This window comes from Melitaea cinxia, chromosome 20 (genome assembly GCF_905220565.1).
Source record: "Melitaea cinxia chromosome 20, ilMelCinx1.1, whole genome shotgun sequence".
Taxonomy (NCBI): Eukaryota; Metazoa; Arthropoda; class Insecta; order Lepidoptera; family Nymphalidae; genus Melitaea; species Melitaea cinxia.
Genome location: NC_059413.1, coordinates 5,490,374 through 5,513,470, shown reverse-complemented (window position 1 = coordinate 5,513,470; position 23,097 = coordinate 5,490,374). Strand labels below are relative to the sequence as shown.

Genomic DNA, 23,097 nt, shown 5'->3' with positions numbered 1-23,097 from the left:
GAAGACGCTGCTGCCCGTCTTCAGCCTGTGTATTTCAAAGCCAGCAGTTGGATAGTTATTCTGTCAATTGTCGGCTTTATAAGTTCCAAGGTGGTAGTGGAACTGTGTTATCCCTAAGTCGCCTCTTACGACACCCACGGGAAGAGAGGGGGTGGCTATATTCTTTAATGCCATAGCCTCACAGCAGATTTTTTTTTCTCGTAATCATATAATTATTAGAAAAATATTACTAAAATAATTTGTTACTGTTAAATACTGGGCTCTGAAATAATGAAATAGTTGCACTTATAAAAGTAAATTTAGACCAGCGCTTTTAGCCTTTTAAAATGGTAAAAAGTGAAAAAAATTATAGTAGGAAAAGAAAAAATAAATTACGGGCGATCTGAGGTCGGGAAGTGGTTAAGGGTAAAAAACGGTTTATCTCGATTTCCGGCTAAACTACAAGTCCTGTGAAAAAAAAATTCAATAGTAAAGTTCATAGAGAAGTGGGGAAGGGGCTAGGGGGATCTGGGCCTTACTACCTGTTATGTCTTTGCATTTTCTGAGAAAATTAATCGTAGTAATATATATTTTTTACACAAATTTTACATAATTTTTCGATTGAAAATGAGGGTACTTTTTCGATATTGAGGTCAAAATAAGGTTAAAAATAAGTATTTGAAATAAAAAAAACAGGACGCTTAGAACATAAAAAGGTAAGCTTTCTCAAAATTTCGTAAATCATTTTTTCCTTGTAAAATAGAAAAATAAAAAACCTAATAATTAATTTTGAGGTTATGTGAAAAAAGTGTAATCACATAAGTTGTAAGTGTATCTTTTTACTAGGTATATAATTTATGTGGAGTGATTGTGAGTTTTTTTCTAAAAAGGGAGTCAAACATCTTAATCTTAGCATATTAATTATATATGATGATTGGGATTAAAAAAGGGTTCAAAAAATTTGTATAGTTTATTTCTTAATCTCCTAAACAACACCAATCAATTAAAAACTAGCTGACCCGGTGAACTTCACGCCGCCATATTTTTTGTAATGAGGAAAACGATTTTTTATTTTCTTTTATACAATCTTCTGAATAATTATTGATATTAGTCTGATTGACAAAAACGAATAAAAAAAAGGATTATAATATATGGTGCAGTAGTTCGCAAGATATGCGGGTCAGTCAACACTTAATGTTCTGAAAGAGCCCTGTAGACCCAAATCGTAACCGTCGTTGTCTCTTCGCAGATCTTGATTAGTGTAAGCTTTACTCATTTCGTTCAAGTAAGCAGTAAATTCTTTGGAAGCAAGTTCAACTAGAAAATTATCTGAAACAAGAAAACCTTTTCATTTACTGCACATACAATTAAAACAGCAAAAATTTCTCATATTTTCGAAGTGTAATCGAAAACATTTATTCTTTCAAGATGTTTTAAAAACGAACAACTATTTTACCTAACTGTAGTAAAAAAAAGTGCGAGCCTAAAAATATACATGTCCGAATTAAAACTTCTTTGGAAAACTAATTTTGAAGTCTCGTTTATTTTTATACAAATCTAAAGATTTAGTTTTCCGTTCCAGCGCCATCTAGTTAGTTTGCAATGTAATACTATTGATATTAATGTAACAACCTTTATAGTTTCTATAGTACACCTAGACACCTAGGTGTCTCTGTTGTTCGACAAAAACGTTGCCACATCTTCGTGACGCTAATAAAAAAAGTTTCACTTCAAAAATTTAAACAATGTGTTAATAAACAAAGGAAAAATAGACAAGGTTTCAAATGAATTGATATTCATTTGTATAAATATGATTATTTACAATTTTTTTATCAATTAAAATCTGTTTATTTTTATTGAATATACAACTTGAACTCGATGACTAAAATTGTTTATCTGGATATTTAACCACAACCGTATTTATAAGCTAAAAAAATCATTAGCTCTTTGACAACCAAAACTACAATTAAATTGATGCTTTGGGTGTTCATATTTGAGTTGCTTTTATTATTTATTTATTTTATGACTACACACATGGCACAAAAATTATTTTTAATATAGAATTGAATATTTAGTTATTCCATCGATACAATATATGTAACGTTGTAAATTACTGTTTTTAATATTCTAGAAAATTCTTTAAAGGAAACAATTCGTTATGACTATTCTACGACAACTTGTAACTCTCTTTTACTTATATTTTAAAATGTACTTAAGTACATTTACTACTATATATATTTAACTGAGGTAGAGAACAGCAGGAAATAACTTGCGCAAAATCTGAAGCAGCCCCACTGGGGAAGTACCTCAACCTTACAGAAGACCACATTTAAATAATACTGTTTTGAGCAGTGTTATATTACTGTGGTAAATAACGTGACCAGAGCTCCTGGGATGCTTGTAGTGTTGCAGGCGTCTATCATATATATCTAGGCTTCGGAAATCGCTTACCATATCAGGTGAGCAGTACGCTTGTTTGCCGACCGAGTTATACAAAAGAAATAAACAAATTCATTCTAAGACATGATGTGGGTTCACCAGAAAATTTTAAAGGGTAACATTAATGTCAAATATTAGTTAATAATTTTGAAATTTACTACTAAAGCTATCTTACTAAAAGCATGTATCCTATTTAAGTTGTATGAGTTACTACTCATAAAAGATTCTGCGCAGGAATCACAATAAGACTCTCTATCTTGTAGCTAGGCATTAAAATTGGAAATCCTGAATCATGAAGATCTCGAAAACTTGTTGCTTAGTTATAACCGGCTTTTATAATAAAGACTTAGACAATCTTTTTGCTAGTATTGACTGTACATTCGTTATTACAATTCTGAATACGTTTCTTCATCTTTTTTAATGCGCACGGCTAAGGAGTGGAATCCTCTACCGGCGTCTGTATTTCCGAGTACATATAACCCGAATGTGTTTAAAGCGCGAGTGAACAGGCTTCTTCTGGGCGAGCTCGCTCCATCTTCGACTTCGTCTCTGCTCTAGACTGGGGTCAAAAGTAAGCCCATAATATAATAATGGAAAAAAAAACGTTAATAACGGGCTAAGTCCGTTGTTTTTTAAAATCATTGTTAAGTATATATACCACGTAATTAATATTAAGTTTGCAAACTTCAGACTGTAGTGGATTGAAATAAATTTATGTGTATTAAATAAACCAGTAAACATTTAGATTTAAACCAAAAATATTTATTTATACATCAAAAGTAGAAGATCTTTAGGTCCGCTGCGGACAGGAGGACTGGTCATTGTCATACAACTTTATTTTCGGAATTTTCCAAAAAGTACTTTTATTTAAATATTGAGATTGTTTCCAATACTAAAATCTCAAATATTTTAATGTACTTACCTTGGATTTCGGTGAAAGATTTTTCTTTACCACCATATTCCTTGGGTAAAAGGTCTTTAGGCACATACTGGTATAATGTGTCCAAACTTGTGTGTGTTAGTAATCTTCCGGCTACCTTTGCACTGAATACTTGCTTGAATACATTGACGATAGCATCCATCGCCTTCGAATCTGTTAGAAAGTGTAATCCATTTATTCTCATACCATATCCATCCTGAAATATTAACCACATCAATAATATAGTACAAAAATAGATTAGAGATATATTTATATAACTACAAAGGCAAAAAACGCGGTAAAAACCAGAAAGGATATTGAAACCTAGACTAGTCCGGAGTTGCATATTTGTTCAATTACAAATATTTATTTATTTACACTTTTTGCACACCAACACAAAAGTAACATAATTTTAATTAGGTTAACAAAAAATTAAAATAATAACAAATTTGCATTAGTTGCAACAGGCGGCCTTATCGCTAAAGCAGGTTATTGGTGGGAATACGGGGACAAGGAGGAGACGGTTTGCCCACCTCCTCCTCCCCTCGTAATAGTGGGGTCGCCGGCTGATAGGCGGGCGACTTTGGTCGGCCGGACGACACGACCCCACACGTCTTAGGGGTGGCCTTGTTGTGTGCGAGACCACCCCACCATTGTGCCGGGCCCCGAAGCTTTGCCCGGGCCTTCCGCGGGAGCGAGGTAGCGAATGCTAGCGCGACCCCATCTTGCCGCACCCAGGCGGACGACTGCTCACTCGTGGTGGTTTTTAGTCAGTAGGAGTCTGACATAACCCTCTGGTGCCCCCGCGCTGGAGGGTATCCATGGTAGATTTTCCCTACGCAAAAAAAAGGTTATTGGTGGGAACAGGTGGGAATTAGACCCGCGAGTACCCGTGTTTAGGCGCCTACTCAGCAAACGTCGGCAATAAACACATATTACCTTCATAACATCCAATGCATTCCGCATATCGGTGACGTTGAGAACTTTCAGCGTTTCCATCACATTTGCGTCTCGAAAGTCGAGTATGACCACTACTCCGTTACAGTAATCGTGAGCTTGGATGTACTCACATTGCTATAAATAAAAAATTAATTAGAATCTATAATAAACCAGCACTTCATACTCAAATGCCTCAATTGTTTTAAAATTCTGCATCGCAGAACCTGAAACGCACATAACAAGAACTCAAATGCTGAGTCTCGATCACAGTAACACGCATAACAATCTGTTATGAATATTGCATCTCCATATAGCATATCCCTATTGCGTTGTTATCTATTTGTTACTAGCTATACCTTGCGCGCATTGCTACGCTTTTTTTATGTCGTACCAACTCAGAAACCTTTGTAGGCTAGTCCACAACAATTTGCTGAAGATCATGGTATCATCAAATGCATAGTTAACGATTCTATAAAGAACATACAGCCAAACATTCGTATACACACATATATATATATGAACCTCTTGATATCGTTGTCTGTTAATTATTTATTTTATTCCCATAAACAAACACCAAGATTTGAACAAATGTTTATTTTTTTAATATGGAACTGCTAATGCTGCAGTCGATGTCATCTCTGCAGCAACTCTTTGTTTAACACAAATATTGATAACAAATATACCATAAAGATATAATATAATCATTTTACCATAAAGAAATATCGATAAAAGTCATGTAATCCTTTTTCGAAACATTTTGCTTTATTTTTTGCTAAATAGATTCTGTAATGATCCGATGTCATTTTTGGAAGAAAAACGCCTTGTCTAAAAAGATAAAGAAAAGTACTATAAAAAGGACAATAAAAATAATGAATAATATACAAAAATAAATAATCTATACTGCACATCATTAATTAAGTAAATAATAAAATGAAAAAAAAAAAGGTTAAAAGTACAATAATTGTGTTTGCTGTCAAACGAAAAAAACTGACTTCATTTACATCGACAAGTAATATAATGTAGGTAGACAAAAAAATGGTCAAGTAAATACACATTATCAAAGATTACTCTAAATGTTGTAATCAGATCTCGATGAAATTTAAATGTGACCAAATAATAAATATCGGCTTTCGATGAAATTAAAAATCATCAAATTCGGTACACCCAGAAAAAAGTTAGTTAAAGTATACACGTATATAAAAGACAATTATGAAACTATAAGAAACACGAAGTTGTTTACCTAGCAACAGACGGCCGTGGTCACATGTTAAACATTAATAATTGTTTATGGATTAATTTATTTCATTTTAATATAGAGATTTAATTCGTCAATAGTCTAGACTCTAGACTACATAAACATCTTAATATATATAAATCTCGTGTCACAATGTTTGTCCTCAATGGACTCCTAAACCACTTAACCGATTATAATAAAATTCGCACACCATGTGCAGTTCGATCCAACTTGAAAGATAGGCTATATTTTATTTTGATATATTAATTATTATATTTAAGAAAAAAATAAAGAAGGCGGTACAAAGTTCGCCAGGTCAGCTAGTATTAGTATATTTTTGGCAAAAATTGAATACTTACAAATCATTTATAGTTTTAAGAGTTCTAACATCGTGTACTTCGAAAAACTCAGGATATATTGTTCTAAAAGTACAAAGTCTGTCAAGCTTGATTTTAGCTCTTTCCACAGATCCTTTGGATATGATTATTGTTCTCTCCAAGTAGTCTCTTGCTGTGAAGTAAATTGAAATAAATTCTTATTTTCGAAATCTAAATCTTCATTGTTTTGATTTATAACTAACTAGCCGGGACTCGCGGTTTTAATTGTTCTCAAACACTCTTTTCGTTTACTTTAATTTCATTTGCTAATAAAATAAGTTATGTACTATTTAAAATCACTAAGTATAGAAATGGGATATTTTAGTGAGGTAGGGTACATACAGCAGGAAATATCCTGCTCAAAATATGGAGCAGCCCCACCGGGGAAGTAGCTCGACCTTACAGAAGATATAATCAATAGACAATAACTATTGTTAAAAAAATAACAATTGTATTTTTAATGTACTTGTAATACAATCCACACATCTATACAGATAAATAAAATTGGAGTGTCTTTTTGTAATATTAAAATAACCGCTTATTATTAAATGAAAATTGATGTATACGCGGTACGTATATCAAAATAACATTTTTTACAATTTTTGCCTGTCTGTCTGTCTGTTTGTTCCGGCTAATCTCTGAAATGGCTGGACTGATTTTGACGGAACTTTAACTAGCAGATAGCTAATGTAGTATGGAGTAACTTAAGTTACTTTTATTTTAGAAATTAATTTTATAAATCTGCAAAATGAACAATAAATTTTTGTTAAATTCCACGCGGATGTAGTCACTTGTACAGATAGTTTATGTATAGACTCCAAAAATCGCGTCGAAGAGCAAATATTAATTAAATATAAAAATATTATAAAGTTGAAATGTTTGTTTCCTAATGATCTTGATGAACGATTAAGAAAAAACAAGATCAGGTATGCCGTATACTTGCAAACCTATTCGTATAAAAAAACAGAACGTGATCTCGGAGCATTTTTTTTTTTTTTTTTTTAAGTTAAGTTAATCGACAAAAATGCGTATTAACATAATATGCGCATTTACTTAATTATACGTATTTACTTGCCTACTATTTTTTCGCCTATCTACGTTGTATTACTGGTCGATGTAATTGAAGTCAGTTTGTTTTGCAAACCGTGTACCGGTAAAACCGAGAGGCGCGACACGTGTATAGTAAATATGTTAGTAAGTATGGGTGGAACATCAAAGAAAATTTCAAATGTTGTATATTTTGCTTCGCTTCAGCCTATCGTAGTCCACTGCTGGACGCAAACCTCCCCAAATTAGTGTAGTACTAAACTGACGATCTTAAGTAGATATTCGATCCAGCAAGCTGGGAGACGTCCCATACTACGTTTGCCAACACGCGGTCTCCACTCCAGGACACGTTTGATTCAACGGAGATGACCAACCTACTGCCACTTCAACTTGCTTATTCTGTGGTTTATGTCAGTTACTATCGTTCTCTCGCGGATAGTCTCGTTTTCGATCCTATATTTGAGAGTAATCCCAAGAATAGCCTGTTCCATTACACGTTGAGCGACTTTGAACATGTGTTCTTTCGTCAGTGTTCACGTCTCATTACTATACGTCAATACAGGTAGGACGTATTGCTTGATGACTTTTGTCTTCAAGCATTGCAGAATCTTGGAAGTGAAGTTTAATTAGTTATGACAAATCATTGAAAAATAGTGAACATGCTAATTATTGTAATTTATTTCAAGGGCATCAAACTATTGCTTACTTCATAAAATAATTTAAATTTAATAAAAGATTGGAAACTTCGTGTTTGATCACACAACTTGGAAAATCAGTAATACTATGATCTCGATATAAATAATTGTATATCGTTAATTAAAGATAAAAAGATATACTTTATATTTCACAAATAAAAAAAACATTTTTATTATTGTGGCATTATATGTTTGGCATATTAACTCCATCTCCCGTATATCTAAGAAATGAAAAGAAAATAGCTAGGATGTTAGAATTTACTAATTAATGATTGTTATACATGTAACAAAAACTCTGCTAATACAGTTAAAAATATATATTACAATATATAAAATTATTACTAAAATATATAGATTGTGTACTCACAAAAGTCTTTTTTCATAAAATGAGGTTGCTTCTTTATCCAATCTTCTAATAGGTTGATAGCTTCCTCAATTCTTTCTGGTGTTTCCAAATCATATTGTTTTCTGATAAACTCAAGAGTGTTTGTATTGAACTCGATAAAATTATCTTTTGGTATTGTATCCATAACTTTGTTTACGTGTGTGACTATCAAAGCTTTACGGTTGATTATGTAGAACACGCCCGACCGATTGTTTTAAATACCTGCTAAACATTCTTTTATATACATATATACGAACGACCTGCCCCGATTTTGCACGGTTGCAAAAACTATCAGTATTTCTCTATTATATTATGCTTGTATTATACATAATATAAACCTTCCTCTGGAAGCACTCTATTTACTAAAGAAAATCGCATCAAAATCCGTTGCGTAGTTTTAAAGATTTAAGCATACAAACAGCGGGAAGCGACTTTGTTTTTGTAGTCAAACTGATAGGATTCTAATCATCTACAATTAAAATTCTATCAGTTCTGACGAAGATGCCAAGACGAATTTCCATGACACAATCAAATATGGTAAAAATAATAAAAACACTGATGATCTTATCTAAGTAATGATATTTCCAGTTTTCCTGTAAAGTGTAAATTATTATTACACCACAGACATTGAAAAGAGTTGTCGACTTGTTATATCTGATAATGTGAGTAGTTTTTTCTATATTTCTGTACTAATATCTACAGACCAACAACAACTAGATATCCAGCAAAGGCTTAATTTGTTTGTGAAAAGGTGAAGACCTAAGATAGAAATTTAGCAAATGAGCTATTTAACGGTTGAAGCAAAGACAAGATCTTCGCTATCCTCCACAGACTCTTTATTAAAGAATAATAATAATAATATAAATAACAATGTTCACATAGCAAAATATATATAATATCAAAACAACGTGCACGTAGTAAAATATATAAACATAATTGTGTTTGCTCGCAAACGAAAAAAAGCCGATTTTAATTAGATCGACAAGAAATATAACGTAAGTAGACGTAGAAAATTAACAAACGCACTAGTCGTTACTACAATTTTCGAGTGTTTCCCTCGATTTCTATGGGATTCTATCATCAGATCCTGGTTTCCTTATCATGGTACCACAGTTGGGACCACATTCGTTTCCAACAAAAAAAAAAGAATTATCAAAATCGATTCATAAACAACGAAATTATCCCCGAACATATATATAATATATATTTATACGGTCAAATTGAGTAACCTCCTCCTTTTTTGAAGTCGGTTAAAATAGAATTAATAAATTGCAAAACATAAATTATAAAGAAGAATTCAAAATACAAATTCTTGATTTCTAATGTTTACGCGAATTTTACTCATTTAATGAAACAACTTTTTTCCGGATACGGGAGGACTCCCGTGACCATGGTTGCTGTAAAGTATCCGAAACGTCGGGAATCAAAAGTTAATAGTAAACCGCGATAAAATCCGAAAAAAGTTGTTTCATTAAATACAAATTCTTGATATTTATCAAAAAAAAAAAAAAAAAAATTTTATAAACAAAATTTAAACAAGAAATGAAGTTTCATTACTACTATACTATACTGCGCTACCTTAGTTCAATTATTCTTACATTAGAGATAATCAATAATTACATACAACTAAAATAAACTACAATAAAATTGCATTTGGTAATAAAACGTATTAGCCTAAATATATTATTTAATAAATATTTCCATCTGTTTTTCAACAGTAATCAAATTACACACAAATGCTTCTGCTACTTACGTTTCAGTACTCGTTATGAGCTGTTTGAGTGTATACGTTATTTTTTCCACTCTCATAAATTACGACAAATGTGATGATGTCTGGTATATCATACTGAGAGGCCATAAAAGAGAAGGGAAACATGTGAATGTCAGTTTAGGGCGATAACGCACTGACAACATACATGATAAGAGAGCGACATGGCTATTGTAATAAAAAAATCAATGATTTGATGTTTCAGTAACTTTGAAAATGACATTGCAAGTAATACTTGATTAAAGATTAGGACAGGACAATTCTCGTCAGCTGTAGATACTTACTAAAAAGAACCACCCTATAAAATATAATTTTGTTATTTTTGTTATATAGTAGATATAACCCGCGTGATTTCACCCATAGTTTTATGTACTATTACGCTTCTATGGAAAAAAATCTTCTATGGTATTTAAAATTAGGAAAACTCTACTTCATCCCTAGCCCATATTGTGTGTAATATGTTTTAAAATCTTCCTCCTCGAATAGTAGTTTAATAGGCGCCTAGGCATAGGTTAGGCGTATGTAGGTATAATAACGCTCAAGGTAAATCATAAAACAAACACTTTTATTATTATTACAATGTTATAGAAGGTTTTCCGTCATAAATTATTATCTATACAATACAATAATTAATGTAATCTCCCACACCTTAACCATCATCAATTATTACTATTAGTTTACGATTACGATTTATTTAAAACATTATTACTTTTATAACTTCAATTTTTTTTACAACCTTTTTTATGATTTCTATTTATTCAACTGTACCTTAGACGTTTCACCTCGAAATTCATATTATTAAGCATTAAATTCATTTATACCTTTATTAAGTCGGTGACGATTAAGGTTTCAAGTGTAAATTTTTTTTTTAAATTTTTATACACACTATGTTATACATTGACTCTGTTTCCAAACTAGTAAGGTTGTCTTGAAGAGATACTAAGCCCCGTCTCATAAGCCATCTCAGCGTCAGAAGCTATACTGCTTACTATTTCTGCATCTAAGTTTCTTTTTATGTCAATATTGTTTTTAAGTGTGTTTTCCCAATAAAGAATACATATTAGTTTTCTAAAGTTTATGCGAATTTCACTCATTATAATGAAACAACTATTTCGGGAGGTCCTCCCGTGACTATGGTTGCTGTAAAGTATCAGAAAAGTCGAGCATTTAAAACAATAATAGATAATAAACGTACACTCCGAAGCACGGTGGGGAGACCCACAAGGATTGCACAAACACCCAGACCACGGTAAACATCTGTATGGCCAATGCAAATGTTTGTAATGTGCTGGGATCGAACCCGCAACCATCAGCTCAACAGCCACATACCAGTGCTGTGACCACGCAAATCGCATCCAATATACCTAATTAATAGTAATGATATTATTAAAAATTATAGAGATTAGATTATTAGTCCTTGAATTATCGTTGGCCAAGCAACTTAATCGGGAGCAAAGTGCAAAATATGGAAAAAATCGAAAATCGCGTGGTAATAAAATTCCTTACCAATCAAGGACAGTCTGTTCAAACCAAACTGAATGAGATGTCATTGGTTTACGAGGACTCTTGCCCAGGTTTTTTTTGATATGATTAAACTCTTTGGTAAACATGTAATTTAAAAAACAGACGGTCATTGAGAATACAATTTGCTTTAATTATAACCTGATAGAAATGGTACTAGAAAATAGCAGCAACAGTATTTGCTGTTTCAATCGGCATATGAGCATGAATATCGTGATTCCTAATTAAATTTTCAAGCCTAAAAACCTTTCTGCTTTATATGTATACCTGCATAGTATTGAAATTAAATAAAATGAAAACATTTACTTCGCTATAATTTGAACAAACAATAGTCAATACATCAAAAGCAACAGTAATTTTAGAAATGGCTACATCCTTCTTACATTAGGTACATTAAAAACTTATGTAACGTATCCATCAACTTTATGTTATCCAGGAACTTTAACTTAGTCACAGTATATAATGAACTCTAAATCCTGGGTAGACATCAGTTTTAATTGTATAAGAATAACAATAAAATAATACTGCAATGCAATCGATTATATCGAAATTAAGCATATATACGTACCTAATTCCTCACTTGTGTCTCTGATAAACAATCTCATGATTACTAAAACTATTCAAAAATGGGATATTTTACATGTTGTTTTTTATTTTCATTTTGCGGAGCTCGATATTTCGACATTGAGACTGCAACTGAAACTGATATTGTAACGTGTGAGAAAGGAGGTAGTCCGGTATGAAAATTTCTAAAGTCGTCAAAATCTACCCGCAAATTTCAGTCTCGTAAACAAGACATTCGCAGTTAATGTCTAAATATCGAGCTCCGAATGAAAAATGAAAATAATAATCGTAGTAAATATCCCGTTTTGAATGGTTTTAGTAATAGAAGTAACTATGTTAATCTAAAAACTTAATCAAATGATTATTTTTAATATCTTTTCATTAAATAAACCAATGTAGGGCACAGCAGGAATTATCCTGTTCAAAATCTGGAGCATTGACTGGGAAAGCACCACGAAGTTAGAGATGATCACAGCTAAATAATACTACTTTCGACCAGTGATGTGTTCCTGTGGTGAGTAAGATGACCAGAGCTCTTGGGGAGATTTGGGGTAGGGTCAGCAACGCGCTTGCGATGCTTTTGGTGTTGCTAGTGTCTATAGCTACGGTAATCGCTTACCATCATAGGAGCCGTACGCTTGTTTACTGACCTAGTTGTATAAAAAAGTGATATAATTGTTAAAATCTGTGGCATTTACTCAAATAGTATAAGTAATACTCGTATAACGTCAAAAACCCTTTGCCACGTGTATTATTAATTGACATGGTTCAATTCAACTCTGAATATATTACTATTGTACATTTTCTGAATCAACATTTTATATTACATTGTAATTGTTTCTTGTATATCAATTATTTTTAGGCCTTTTTCTACCAATCATCGCATCGCAATAAATCCATGTGTATTTCCATAATTATGAAAGGATTCATCCAATCTCCACAACAGAAGAATGGCTAATATTTATAAGCGATTGTTTTCTTTGTGAAATCAAACCCTCGTATTCGAATGAGCATCCAATCAACCCCTGCCAATAAGAATAAGAGCGAAGGAATTGCTTGAATACAAATGTGTAAATCGAAAATGAAGGAATATAATTTACATATTTGTAAACAAAATGGAAAATATTAACTCGAACATTGAGATTATTCATATAGGTATATTATATTTTATGATTATTAGATCATCAATTTTATCAAGACCCTTTCAATTTAAATTATAAAAACAATTTTAAATCAAAGAACGAAACACGGTCGTCTGTTCTTAAGAAAAGTATTAACCTAAAACAAACCTGTGTTTTAGGTTATATCCGACTGAAACGCAAATGTTTGTATATATAAGTAATACCACATATAAAATATATCCACCAGTCGTGATGCGGAAATCAAAAACAACGCTGGAGCTGAAGGCATGTGGTGAGTGGCCTGTTAGCTCAGTTGGCAATCTAACTGAACTAACAGGCCACTCAGATTGTAGTTATATCACATACCGAAACGAAACAAATTATTTCAATTTATTGTTTTAATTCGTTCAATCACGTACTTTTAGAGTTCATATTTATATGAGTGTGTTGTTCAGAAACTGTCGTTTCTATTTCAATTTTGCTTTTTAACCGACTTCCAAAAAAGGAGGAGGTTCTCAATTCGACTATATTTTTTTTTATGTATGTTACATCAGAACTTTTGACATGTTGGACCGACTTCGACAATTATTTTTAATCGAAAGCTGGTGTGTGTCAATTGGTCCCATTTAAATTTATTTGAGATCTAACAATTACTTTTTGAGTTATATCTAATAATGCGTTTTTACTTGACGCTTTTTTCGTCGACCTACGTTGTATTATACCGCATAACTTTCTACTGGATGTACCGATTTCGATAATTCTTGTTTTGATGGAAAGGAGATATCCCTTGTTTGGTACCATGATAATGAAACCAGGATCTGATGATAGAATCCCAGAGAAATCGAGGGAAACTCTCGAAAATCCGCAATAACTTTTTACTTACGAAAGCTGATGTTTATCATGTGGTCATATTTAAATTTTATCAAGATCTGATAACTACTTTTTGAGTAATCTTTGATAATGCGTAGTTACTTGACTATTTTTTCGTCGATCTACGCTGTATTAGTCGTCGATGTAATTGAAGTCGGTTTTTTTTCGTTTGCGAGCAAACACAATTATATTAATACACAATTATGAGTTGACATAATTATATGCGATTAAAATATAATTAAGAGCAAAAGAATTTATCATATTACAAGATTCTCTACCATAACTTTTAAATGTATTCATTGATTTGTTGAATGTGAATGTAGTAAAGTTAAAGGACTGCAGAAAGGGGATTTCAGCGTTAGCTCGTGAATTCCAATGTAGATATCGCCCATGGCCATATTTTTTTCATTAATTGTTTTTTTTTTTTTTTTTCGTATTTCGTACAGTAATATAGTACTGATAAAAATAGTATAATAAGATTAATATTATTTGACGTCAAACTGTAAAAAATGTGTGTGTATGTAAAATCACTTAACGAACTGAAACTTAACACTTGTATATCACGAAAAAATAATCGATACCGCATTACTCAAAATGAATTAAGTAATTTTTCCCATAAGTAATAAAAAAAAAATATTTGGTGTTATGGGACACCAGGTATGAACGAAGTTTCTTCGGATATATATAGAAGCAACACAATTTGAAAAAAAAATATGTTGAATTTTATATATATTTTCTAGTTCTTGATTTTTTTTTATTTTGTTGATTGGTTTTTAATTAAGTACATAAAAGTATTTAGGAAATTTAGTGTTTTAGAAAATAACAAATACCGTAAAATAAAATAAATCAAACAAAATAATAATAATAATAACAATAATAAGAATTCAAACTATTAAGTGAAATAAAAAACATGTCTTTATTTATTTTTGTTGATAGTATAAAATTACATAAATAATTTAAAAAAAAGTTTACTAGTAATATTTTGGTTTTACAAACGTCATATTATACAGTCGTGTGACTGATATTACGTCACTTCCGTTACATATTTTATTACGGTTTTAGTATCACATTTTTTTCAGTTCGGTCGCCCAGCCAAATGTCAAGCCTGCCGTAAGGAACTTCGTTCCAAAAAAACAATGCACAGCGACTTAACAACAAGCATAAATTGCTAACGTCATTTCGTAATAGTACCGACTTCTTATCGAAATCAATACTTTCGAATATAGAACTATTGAGTTGAGTCTCATCATAAAATATTATAAAATAGCATTTTCAAAAAAATTGTGTTGAATTTTGTTCGAAAAAAAAACGAACGACACTCGAAAAAACTTAAATAATTCAAAAATTAAATCGAATTGTAATTTTTAAAGTTTTCGAAATCGATAAATAACATTCATCCACTAAAAATTTGCTTCTTTTAAAAGTCGTATAATAATTTCGGGTTGTATTGCGTAAACGATTTCACAATAAGTGCCAATATTACGAAGGGCACGAATTCCGTTGACAGGTGCGAGTAGGGCGAATTCGATTCGTGCATAATATTCAATTTGGGTCCCGTCAGCTATGACAAGTGCCCAATATTTTGAATGTTTTACCAGCGACCAAGAACTACGTCGTTAATGTTTGTTTTTTCAAGTTATTTTATATCGTGAAGTTTATATTTACATTACACATATACTTAACATGATACAGTATTTCTGTAGTTGTTTCAACTAGCAACAATATTTGACTGGGTAGTAAGGAGACAGATGAAGAAAGGGTGAGGATATGACGTGAGAGAATGGAATAGGTTATGTTATCACATTTTATTTAAAAACTTATCGAGAGGTTACTTACCCTTACGTTAAAATAGTTCTAAATTTTCAATGACATCCTTTCTGGTGTAGGGGTGTGTAGCCACTTAAGTGACCAGTTTCCACTCAAACAAGCACTTTTTGTATTGTTCTAGGTGCACGTAAAGCAGTAGGTTCCGGCTGCTAGATAGTTTCATGTTACGAGTTAAAGCACAGCAGACAATATTCTGCTCATAATCTGGAACAGCCCGACTGGAGAAGTACCCCAACCAAGATCACAGCTTAATGACAATACTTTCAGCTGTGTTGTATTCCTGTAGCGACCAGCTTTTTTGGGGTGATTGGGGGTAGGGTCGGCAACGCGCTTGTAATAGTTCTGGTATTGCAAGTGGTTATAGGCATCTTTTTGGAATCGCAGGGGAACCCATTTACGGGTGATATCCAGGACGCCTGGGTAGGTAGTCCAAGACTGTATGTCGGCTTCAACACTTGGGGGTGCAATACCGATCAAACCCCTGCGGAAGCCATCAGCCGTTTTATTTGGAGGATACCGGATCTGGAGGCAACATGGATCCCTCTAGCGACAGGCTAAATCTGTTATATGCTCAAAACTCTTACCATCAGGTGAGCCGTATGCTTATTTGCCAACCTAGTTGTATAAAAAAACAAGCTAAACTGCAACGTAGCAGCGTGGATGATTATAATTCAACCCTTCTTCTATATGAAGAAACAAAAATATCTGCACCGCAGCAGGACATAACAGGCTTAAATAACAAATAAATTTTAAATTAAACTGTGTTTAAGAATGAAATATAAAAATTGTTTATGTACATTGGTAATCAAAAAGGAGAAAACTCTTCCTCTATATAGAATGAAGATTTGAGATCAATCCATATTTCTTCGTTTTTACAATGGTTTTCCTACGAAAGGTAGCAACGGTAAAATATTAACATTTTTGTGATATAAAAATAATGATAATAATTTTTTTTTTAATTTCTAAAAAGATAATGAAAAATATTAGGTATTTATTCAAGGAATTTTAAATTAATTTTTTAATCGTTACATTAATTGATTTTATAGTTCTCGATCAGCTACCACCGTTTTGGAATCAGATTATTCTGAAAGGAATCAGCACGAAACTCGAAATCTTTAATATAGTATACGATGATTAAGTACTAGCAGAATCTTAATTGCGGCACAGCAAGAAATATTCTTCTCAAAATCTGAAGGACCACGGCACACAAGCACAGTCACAAAAAAATAACACTGCTTTAAAGTCGTGGTGTGTTCCTATGGTGAGTAAAGTAATCAAAGCTCCTAAGGGGAGTCGGAAGTAGAATAGTTAGTACTCTTGCGATGCTCTTGGTATTGCCAGGCGTCTATGGGCTATAATAATCGTTTACATATAGAAACACAAACAAATAAGTTAATTTTTCATATACCCCTTTCCAATAACGATGAACAATACTAACGCAGCATTCAAATGCTTAATTTTAATATTTCAAAACGGAAATTTAGGGCTGATTCACTCACTGTATAAAATTCAAATTTATAACATTGGCTTTCGGCTATAACAATATAATATAGAACTCCGCTTTAGCTTTGTTGCACAGTTTTGCATTACAAATTCGCATAAAAGCCACGATCGAGATGCTGCCTTGTATTAGTAAAAAGAAAATTATCTAAATTCAATATCGTATAAAGTTATGAGTAGTTAAACTAGTTTGACTGTTGTTAACTTATATACATATTGCGTTCTAGTTTGGGTTATAGAAATGTTATTTTCAATTTATTTTGCGAGTCATCATCATCATCATCATTATAGCCTAAACAGTCCACTGCTAGACATAGGCCTCCACAAGTTTACGCCAAAAATAACGTGAACTCATGTGTTTTGCCCGTAGTCACCACGCTGGGCAGGCGGGTTGGTGACCGCAGTACTGGCTTTGTCGCACCGAAGACGCTGCTGCCCGTCTTCGGCCTGTGTATTTCAAAGCCAGCAGTTGGATGGTTATCCCGCCATCGGTCGGCTTCTTAAGTTCCAAGGTGGTTGTGGAACCTTGTTATCCCTTAGTCGCCTCTTACGACACCCACGGGAAGAGAGGGGGTGGCTAAATTCTTTAGTGCCGTAGCCACACAGCACATTTTGCGAGTATATATTACCATATTTTTATGATCGATCAAGTGAATTCATTGCAAAGACCCCTGACAGATGTTCAGACTTAAGTATCCTAAAAGTGTTATTTATTTTCAAAGAAATTTAAGGAATTGGGAAATTTGTGGGTACCTTTTTATTCTACTTGAAGCGAAACCGTTAAAGAAATTTTAATAAGCATCGAACCTTTGTTAATGTTAAAGCATACTGATGTAAATGCAAGGAATTTTGCGGAACTTTTATCAAAGGTTTTGTCCGTAGTCAAAGTTATTACTTCCTTCGAGGAATTTTATGGATTTTAACGAAATTAATAAATGAAAACCAGGCCCCTATCCTACAGTAATCCACTGGTTAAGTTTTTGATTTTTTAAATAATTTATCATAGTTATAATGCGGAATATACTAATAGTAATATTTATGTATGGCTAATACCCGGGCAAAGCCATTGCGACGAGTGACCCATAATAATTAATAAATATAAACGTAGGTGACTTCTAAAATGACGATCTAAGTGCTTTAGAAGTCTACACGAGCTAAGTATTTTTGTTTGATTTTTTTGGACATAACTTCAGTTTAATTTATGTATGTACATATAAGTATGTAATTTTGCAGGCTATATTTTGTTTTTTATTTACGACGGTTTCTGCCTTTTTGTAAATGGACTCTTTTATGCGTAATTGTAACTAAAATAAAATATGATATTTATCATTTGTTTTCAATAAAAGTAATAGTGTAAATATGCACGAATATGTACGTACATATAGCAACAAGTACTTCCTGAAAACTGATGGTTATGTCGCGAACATTTTCAGACTGTGCTATTCATGGCACGACAAATATGTTATAATTCTGTTTCAACTCCCATTGCAGTCATTTATTCTTGTTATCTCCGACACTCTAAATAATCAAGGGGTATTCTTTTTTTTTATTTTCATTAACGAATCACGAATTACCTTATGAAGATGAATCACGAACAAGTTAGTATATTTTTTTTTACCTTTTTTATAGGACAGAATACAAGTATTTTTATTTTATTTGATTTTAGAAATTGATTTATTTTGTAACTCTGCGAACTGAACATATTTTTTTTTTAATTCCACGCTGACGAAGTTGCGGGCACAGCTAGTTTTTAAATAAAAATTAACAGTACCTATAATAAATTTTCATTATACATTGCAATTATACACTAACTCAACGCTTCTATGAAATACCTATGTATAATAAAGAAAAATAAGGAAAAAAGTAAATAGTAGTAATAGTAAGTAAAAGTTATTGGTCTTCCCACCTTACCTCAGAGAGCACGTTAAGCCATCGGTCCCGGTTGTTATCATGTATGATAGCGATCGTTACTCATAGTAGGGAATAATATCCGCCAATCCGCATTGAAGCAGCGTGGTAGATCAAACTCTGATGCTTCTACTACATGGGAAAAGAAGCCTATGTCCAGTAGTGGGATATTACAGGCCGAAGCGTAGTGTATGTTACCTGAAATTCATGTCTTTAATATAGTTTATGTAGAAAACATAATTTCATCATGTTGCTGCTACTTTCCTGTTGTCTATGATACTTTGACATATCACAATATTTATTCAAGGTAATTTGATTATTGTACTTTTAATTTAAAGCTTACAGAACTATTTCTGTGGTCTCTCTAATCTGTCTTTATGAATTTGATAGCTTACTTCTTATAAATAAGCTATATAATTGTGTTTGCGCGCAAACGAAAAAAAAAACCGACTTCAATTACGTCGACAAGTAATACAACGCAGATCGACGAAAAAATAGTCAAGCAAGTACGCGTTATCAAAGATTACTCAAAAAGTAGTTATCAGGTCTCAATAAAATTTATATGTGACCACATGACAAACATCAGCTTTCGATTAAATTAAAAATTATTAAAATCGGTACACCCAGTAAAAAGTTATTGCGGATTTTCAAGAAGTTCCCTCGATTTCTCTGGGATCCCATCATCAGATCCTGGTTTCCTTATCATGGTACTAAACTAAGGATATCTCCTTTCCAACAAAAAAAGAATTATCAAAATCCGTACATCCAGTAGAAAGTTATGCGGTATAATACAACGCAGGTCGACGAAAAAAGCGTCAAGTAAAAACGCATTATTAAATATAGCTCGAAAAGTAGTTGTTAGATCTCAAATAAATTTAAATGGGACCAATTGGCACACACCACCTTTCGATTAAAAGAAAATTTGTCGAAATCGCTCCACCCAGTCAAAAGTTCTGATGTAACATACATAAAAAAAAAAAAAAAAAAAAAAAAAAAAATACAGTCGAATTGAGAACCTCCTCCTTTTTTGGAAGTCGGTTAAAAAGTGACTAATGTCTTTGAATCTTAAAATGGTCTTTCTAATATTTTGTTTGTTTTATTTTCTTTAGAATGTAATATGTAATTTTTGCCGTAATCAAAATGTATATGTGTAATTTTTAGCTATATATACAGCTGTGCGTGTTGCTTGTGTTTCGTGTTTTATTGGAGTTATACTCCTTAGGAATAGATTTTTGTATGAGGCCCCCGACATGAAAAAAAACATGAGGAGTAAAATCTACTGAACGAATGATCTCGTTACGTTTCTTGTAACCCCATCTAGTATAGACGACGACGTTTTCTAATAACACCATCTACAGTTAAACACAATAGGGTTCCGATAGATGGCGTTATTTGATTCGTTTATTTATCATTTGATATAGTAATAATGTTTTTCCTAGACTAGTAAGCCTTTTTTTTGTCTATTTAGACAGTCGTTCTGAAGGAGTAAACTCGCTTTTTTATACATCTAGGGTGATAACCAAGCTTACGGTTTGCCCAACGGTAAGGAAATACCGCAGCCAACGGACGATTACAATTCAATGAGCATAACAAGCGCGTTAAAATTACTGTGTTTGAAAAATATTTCGATCACGTAAATATTTGATGTGAGGTTTAATTATTCAAACCGTTTGTTTAAACAACTAGTTTGCATAATTTTAACATCATTTTGTGTACAACAATATTAAAATTATAATGACGAAGGATGAAACTGTTTTTTTAACTTGGAAAGTACGATCCTTCATTTATATTTTGCTTTCCATCACAGTTTTCTTTATTTGGTTCACAAACAAACTTTGAAATTGCTTTTGTTTGAAATCTTTATAAATAAATATTACTTTGCGCAGGCAGATTTCGGGTGATTTGTGTTATTCTTTTTTTTTATCGACTGCTATATTGTTACAAAAATATTTACATATTTTCTATTACTTACTTGTTTATTTTTATTTATAACTTATAACATACAAAGGATATTTACCAAAAAAAAATATATCGGTAAAAAAGGAAAAATAATCTCCAATATACTATGTGAAAAGTGTCGAACCGACAAACTTAAGATCAGTTCATCTTGTAGTTAAAATAATCTAAAATGAAAATATAGCCATTGTAATTGACACTACCAAAAAAATCGATTGCTACCCGATTAAATGGGACCAACCACAGACATCATCGTTACAACGAGTTAAAATTTTAGCGTCACTATTATTTTTGTATTAATACTTTTACATTATTTTCGAATTAAAATGAATATACGAATGATAAAACGAATGATACTTAAAAGTAAAAAAGTTTTCTAAAACTCAAAAGTTTTTTACATATAAAATAAAACAACCAACTCACATTTAGTAATTTAATTCCTATGTCAGGGGTCCGGAAATACATACAGTACAAACGCCCCAACCCTGTCAAACACCTGGATGACCTGTGTGAGTATTTGTCATGAGCGGAGATCAATCTAGTGACCGTCAGTACTAGAACAACTGTCCCAGCACGTTCATGCTCGGGATCACCAGTTTGGGAGTCTGAGGAAGAGGGTGTAAAGTTCCTCATCCACCATTGAAAATGGAGAATCCTCCGACCAGACGGGTGTAGCGTCTGGTGGGCTACTGCCCAACGGTTGTTGTCGAGTTCTTGTATATATGTTCAATCGCTCGGATAGCTTTTAATATCGCGATGTAGGTCACGTCAGTTTATAGTTCGTGTGTGGCGAGATTGATGTCGCTACAAAAGTTTCTTCGCATTTTAGATTGAAATTCAAGATAAGATTTTACAAAATTTATTTACACTAATTATAATATTAGTGTAAAATAATTTATATTACATATATTATGTAACATTTTGTTCGATAACTTGGGCCATCTTGTAGGTGGGGATAGGATTCAGTTGCTGATGAAAATTTGTGAATTACTAAAAACCGCGATAAGTAGTTTTGATAGTTCTCTCTTGATTTTAAATTTACACTACTTAAAGAATTATCATGAGACTGAAACAGCTGTAAATCTGAGAGCGCCAGAGTGGGGCTTTATGGTGCATGCATTAAAACTCCCCAGTTCCCTATCAAGTTTTGTTAATTGAAAGAGTTAAAAGTTAATTAAAGACGTATGCTCAATATGCGTCGATCTAGTTCCACTTTTTCAAAAATTTCATCATGTTTATCCGTAACTGGGTGACCAGAGCGAAATGCATCTCTGGAATTTCTTCGTTGGATTAACCAACTTGGTGGACAGAAAAACAAATGAAAAGTGGCAAAAAAACTGTATTTACTTTTTAATTTCATTTTGAAAAGGTCACCTTTTCAAGGTAGCAAAACCAGCCAGTTACAAACGATTTAATCAAAAAGATTTTATTGCAACTTTTTACCAGAAAATACGAAAATATTTTAATTATAAGTTTTCTGACAAGTATATGTAGTAGCTCAATGTACTTGTGTCGTTTTAAAATTTTTGTTATTTCTTACTTGTAGGTCATTGTAGTCTATTCAAATTAATTTTATTGTTATAATCTTTTATAGAACACGTGTACATCACGTCCAAAAAAGCATCACCTATTCTACGGGATTTACAAAATAAATACGCTGTTGCAAGGTAAGGTCCTTTATTTGAAAATATAAAAGAGAAATAATATTTTCATTTTTTTCGTATTGTTGAGTGTTGTTGGCCCTATCGGCCTTTACAGCGTCACCGGTGAGAGGGGCCGGGTACTAAAGACACCGGCCGCGAAGAAAGAAGGGGAGCCTTCTGGGAGGGCTCGGGGTGAATTTTTTTTTATTTTATTTTTTCGAAGTGTTGAGTGCTGTTGACCCTAGCGGTCCTTACAGCGTCACCGGTGAGAGGGGCCGGATACTAAAGACACCGGCCACGAAGGATATATATATATATATATATATATATATATATATATATAATTATATATTTAGTAATAAAATTATTTTTAATTTTTTCTTGTAGTGCTTTTTCTATGTTAAA

At 32.5% G+C, this 23,097-nt stretch overlaps 1 protein-coding gene across 1 annotated transcript; it reads right to left on the bottom strand.

Annotated features, from left to right (window-relative positions):
• Positions 1-930: 930 nt before the first annotated feature.
• LOC123663342 (alpha-tocopherol transfer protein-like) lies at positions 931-8,228 on the bottom strand. Its single transcript, XM_045598031.1, has 6 exons — positions 7,997-8,228; positions 5,870-6,020; positions 4,987-5,101; positions 4,277-4,411; positions 3,341-3,554; positions 931-1,308 (listed from the first exon to the last, which is right to left on the bottom strand). The coding sequence occupies exons 1-6, from the start codon at positions 8,157-8,159 to the stop codon at positions 1,160-1,162; spliced, it is 927 nt and encodes a 308-aa protein (XP_045453987.1). The 5' UTR covers positions 8,160-8,228; the 3' UTR covers positions 931-1,159.
• Positions 8,229-23,097: the final 14,869 nt, after the last annotated feature.

Bases quoted from the DNA above. Each gene is read 5' to 3' on its own strand.
- LOC123663342 (XM_045598031.1), bottom strand. From the start codon at position 8,159: ATGGATACAATACCAAAAGATAATTTTATCGAGTTCAATACAAACACT. The intron at 6,021-7,996 runs GTGAGTACACAA...TTTACTTCACAG, and splicing joins TTTTATGAAAAAAGACTTTT to CAAGAGACTACTTGGAGAGA. The intron at 4,412-4,986 runs GTAAAATGATTA...TTTTATTTATAG, and splicing joins TTTATCGATATTTCTTTATG to CAATGTGAGTACATCCAAGC.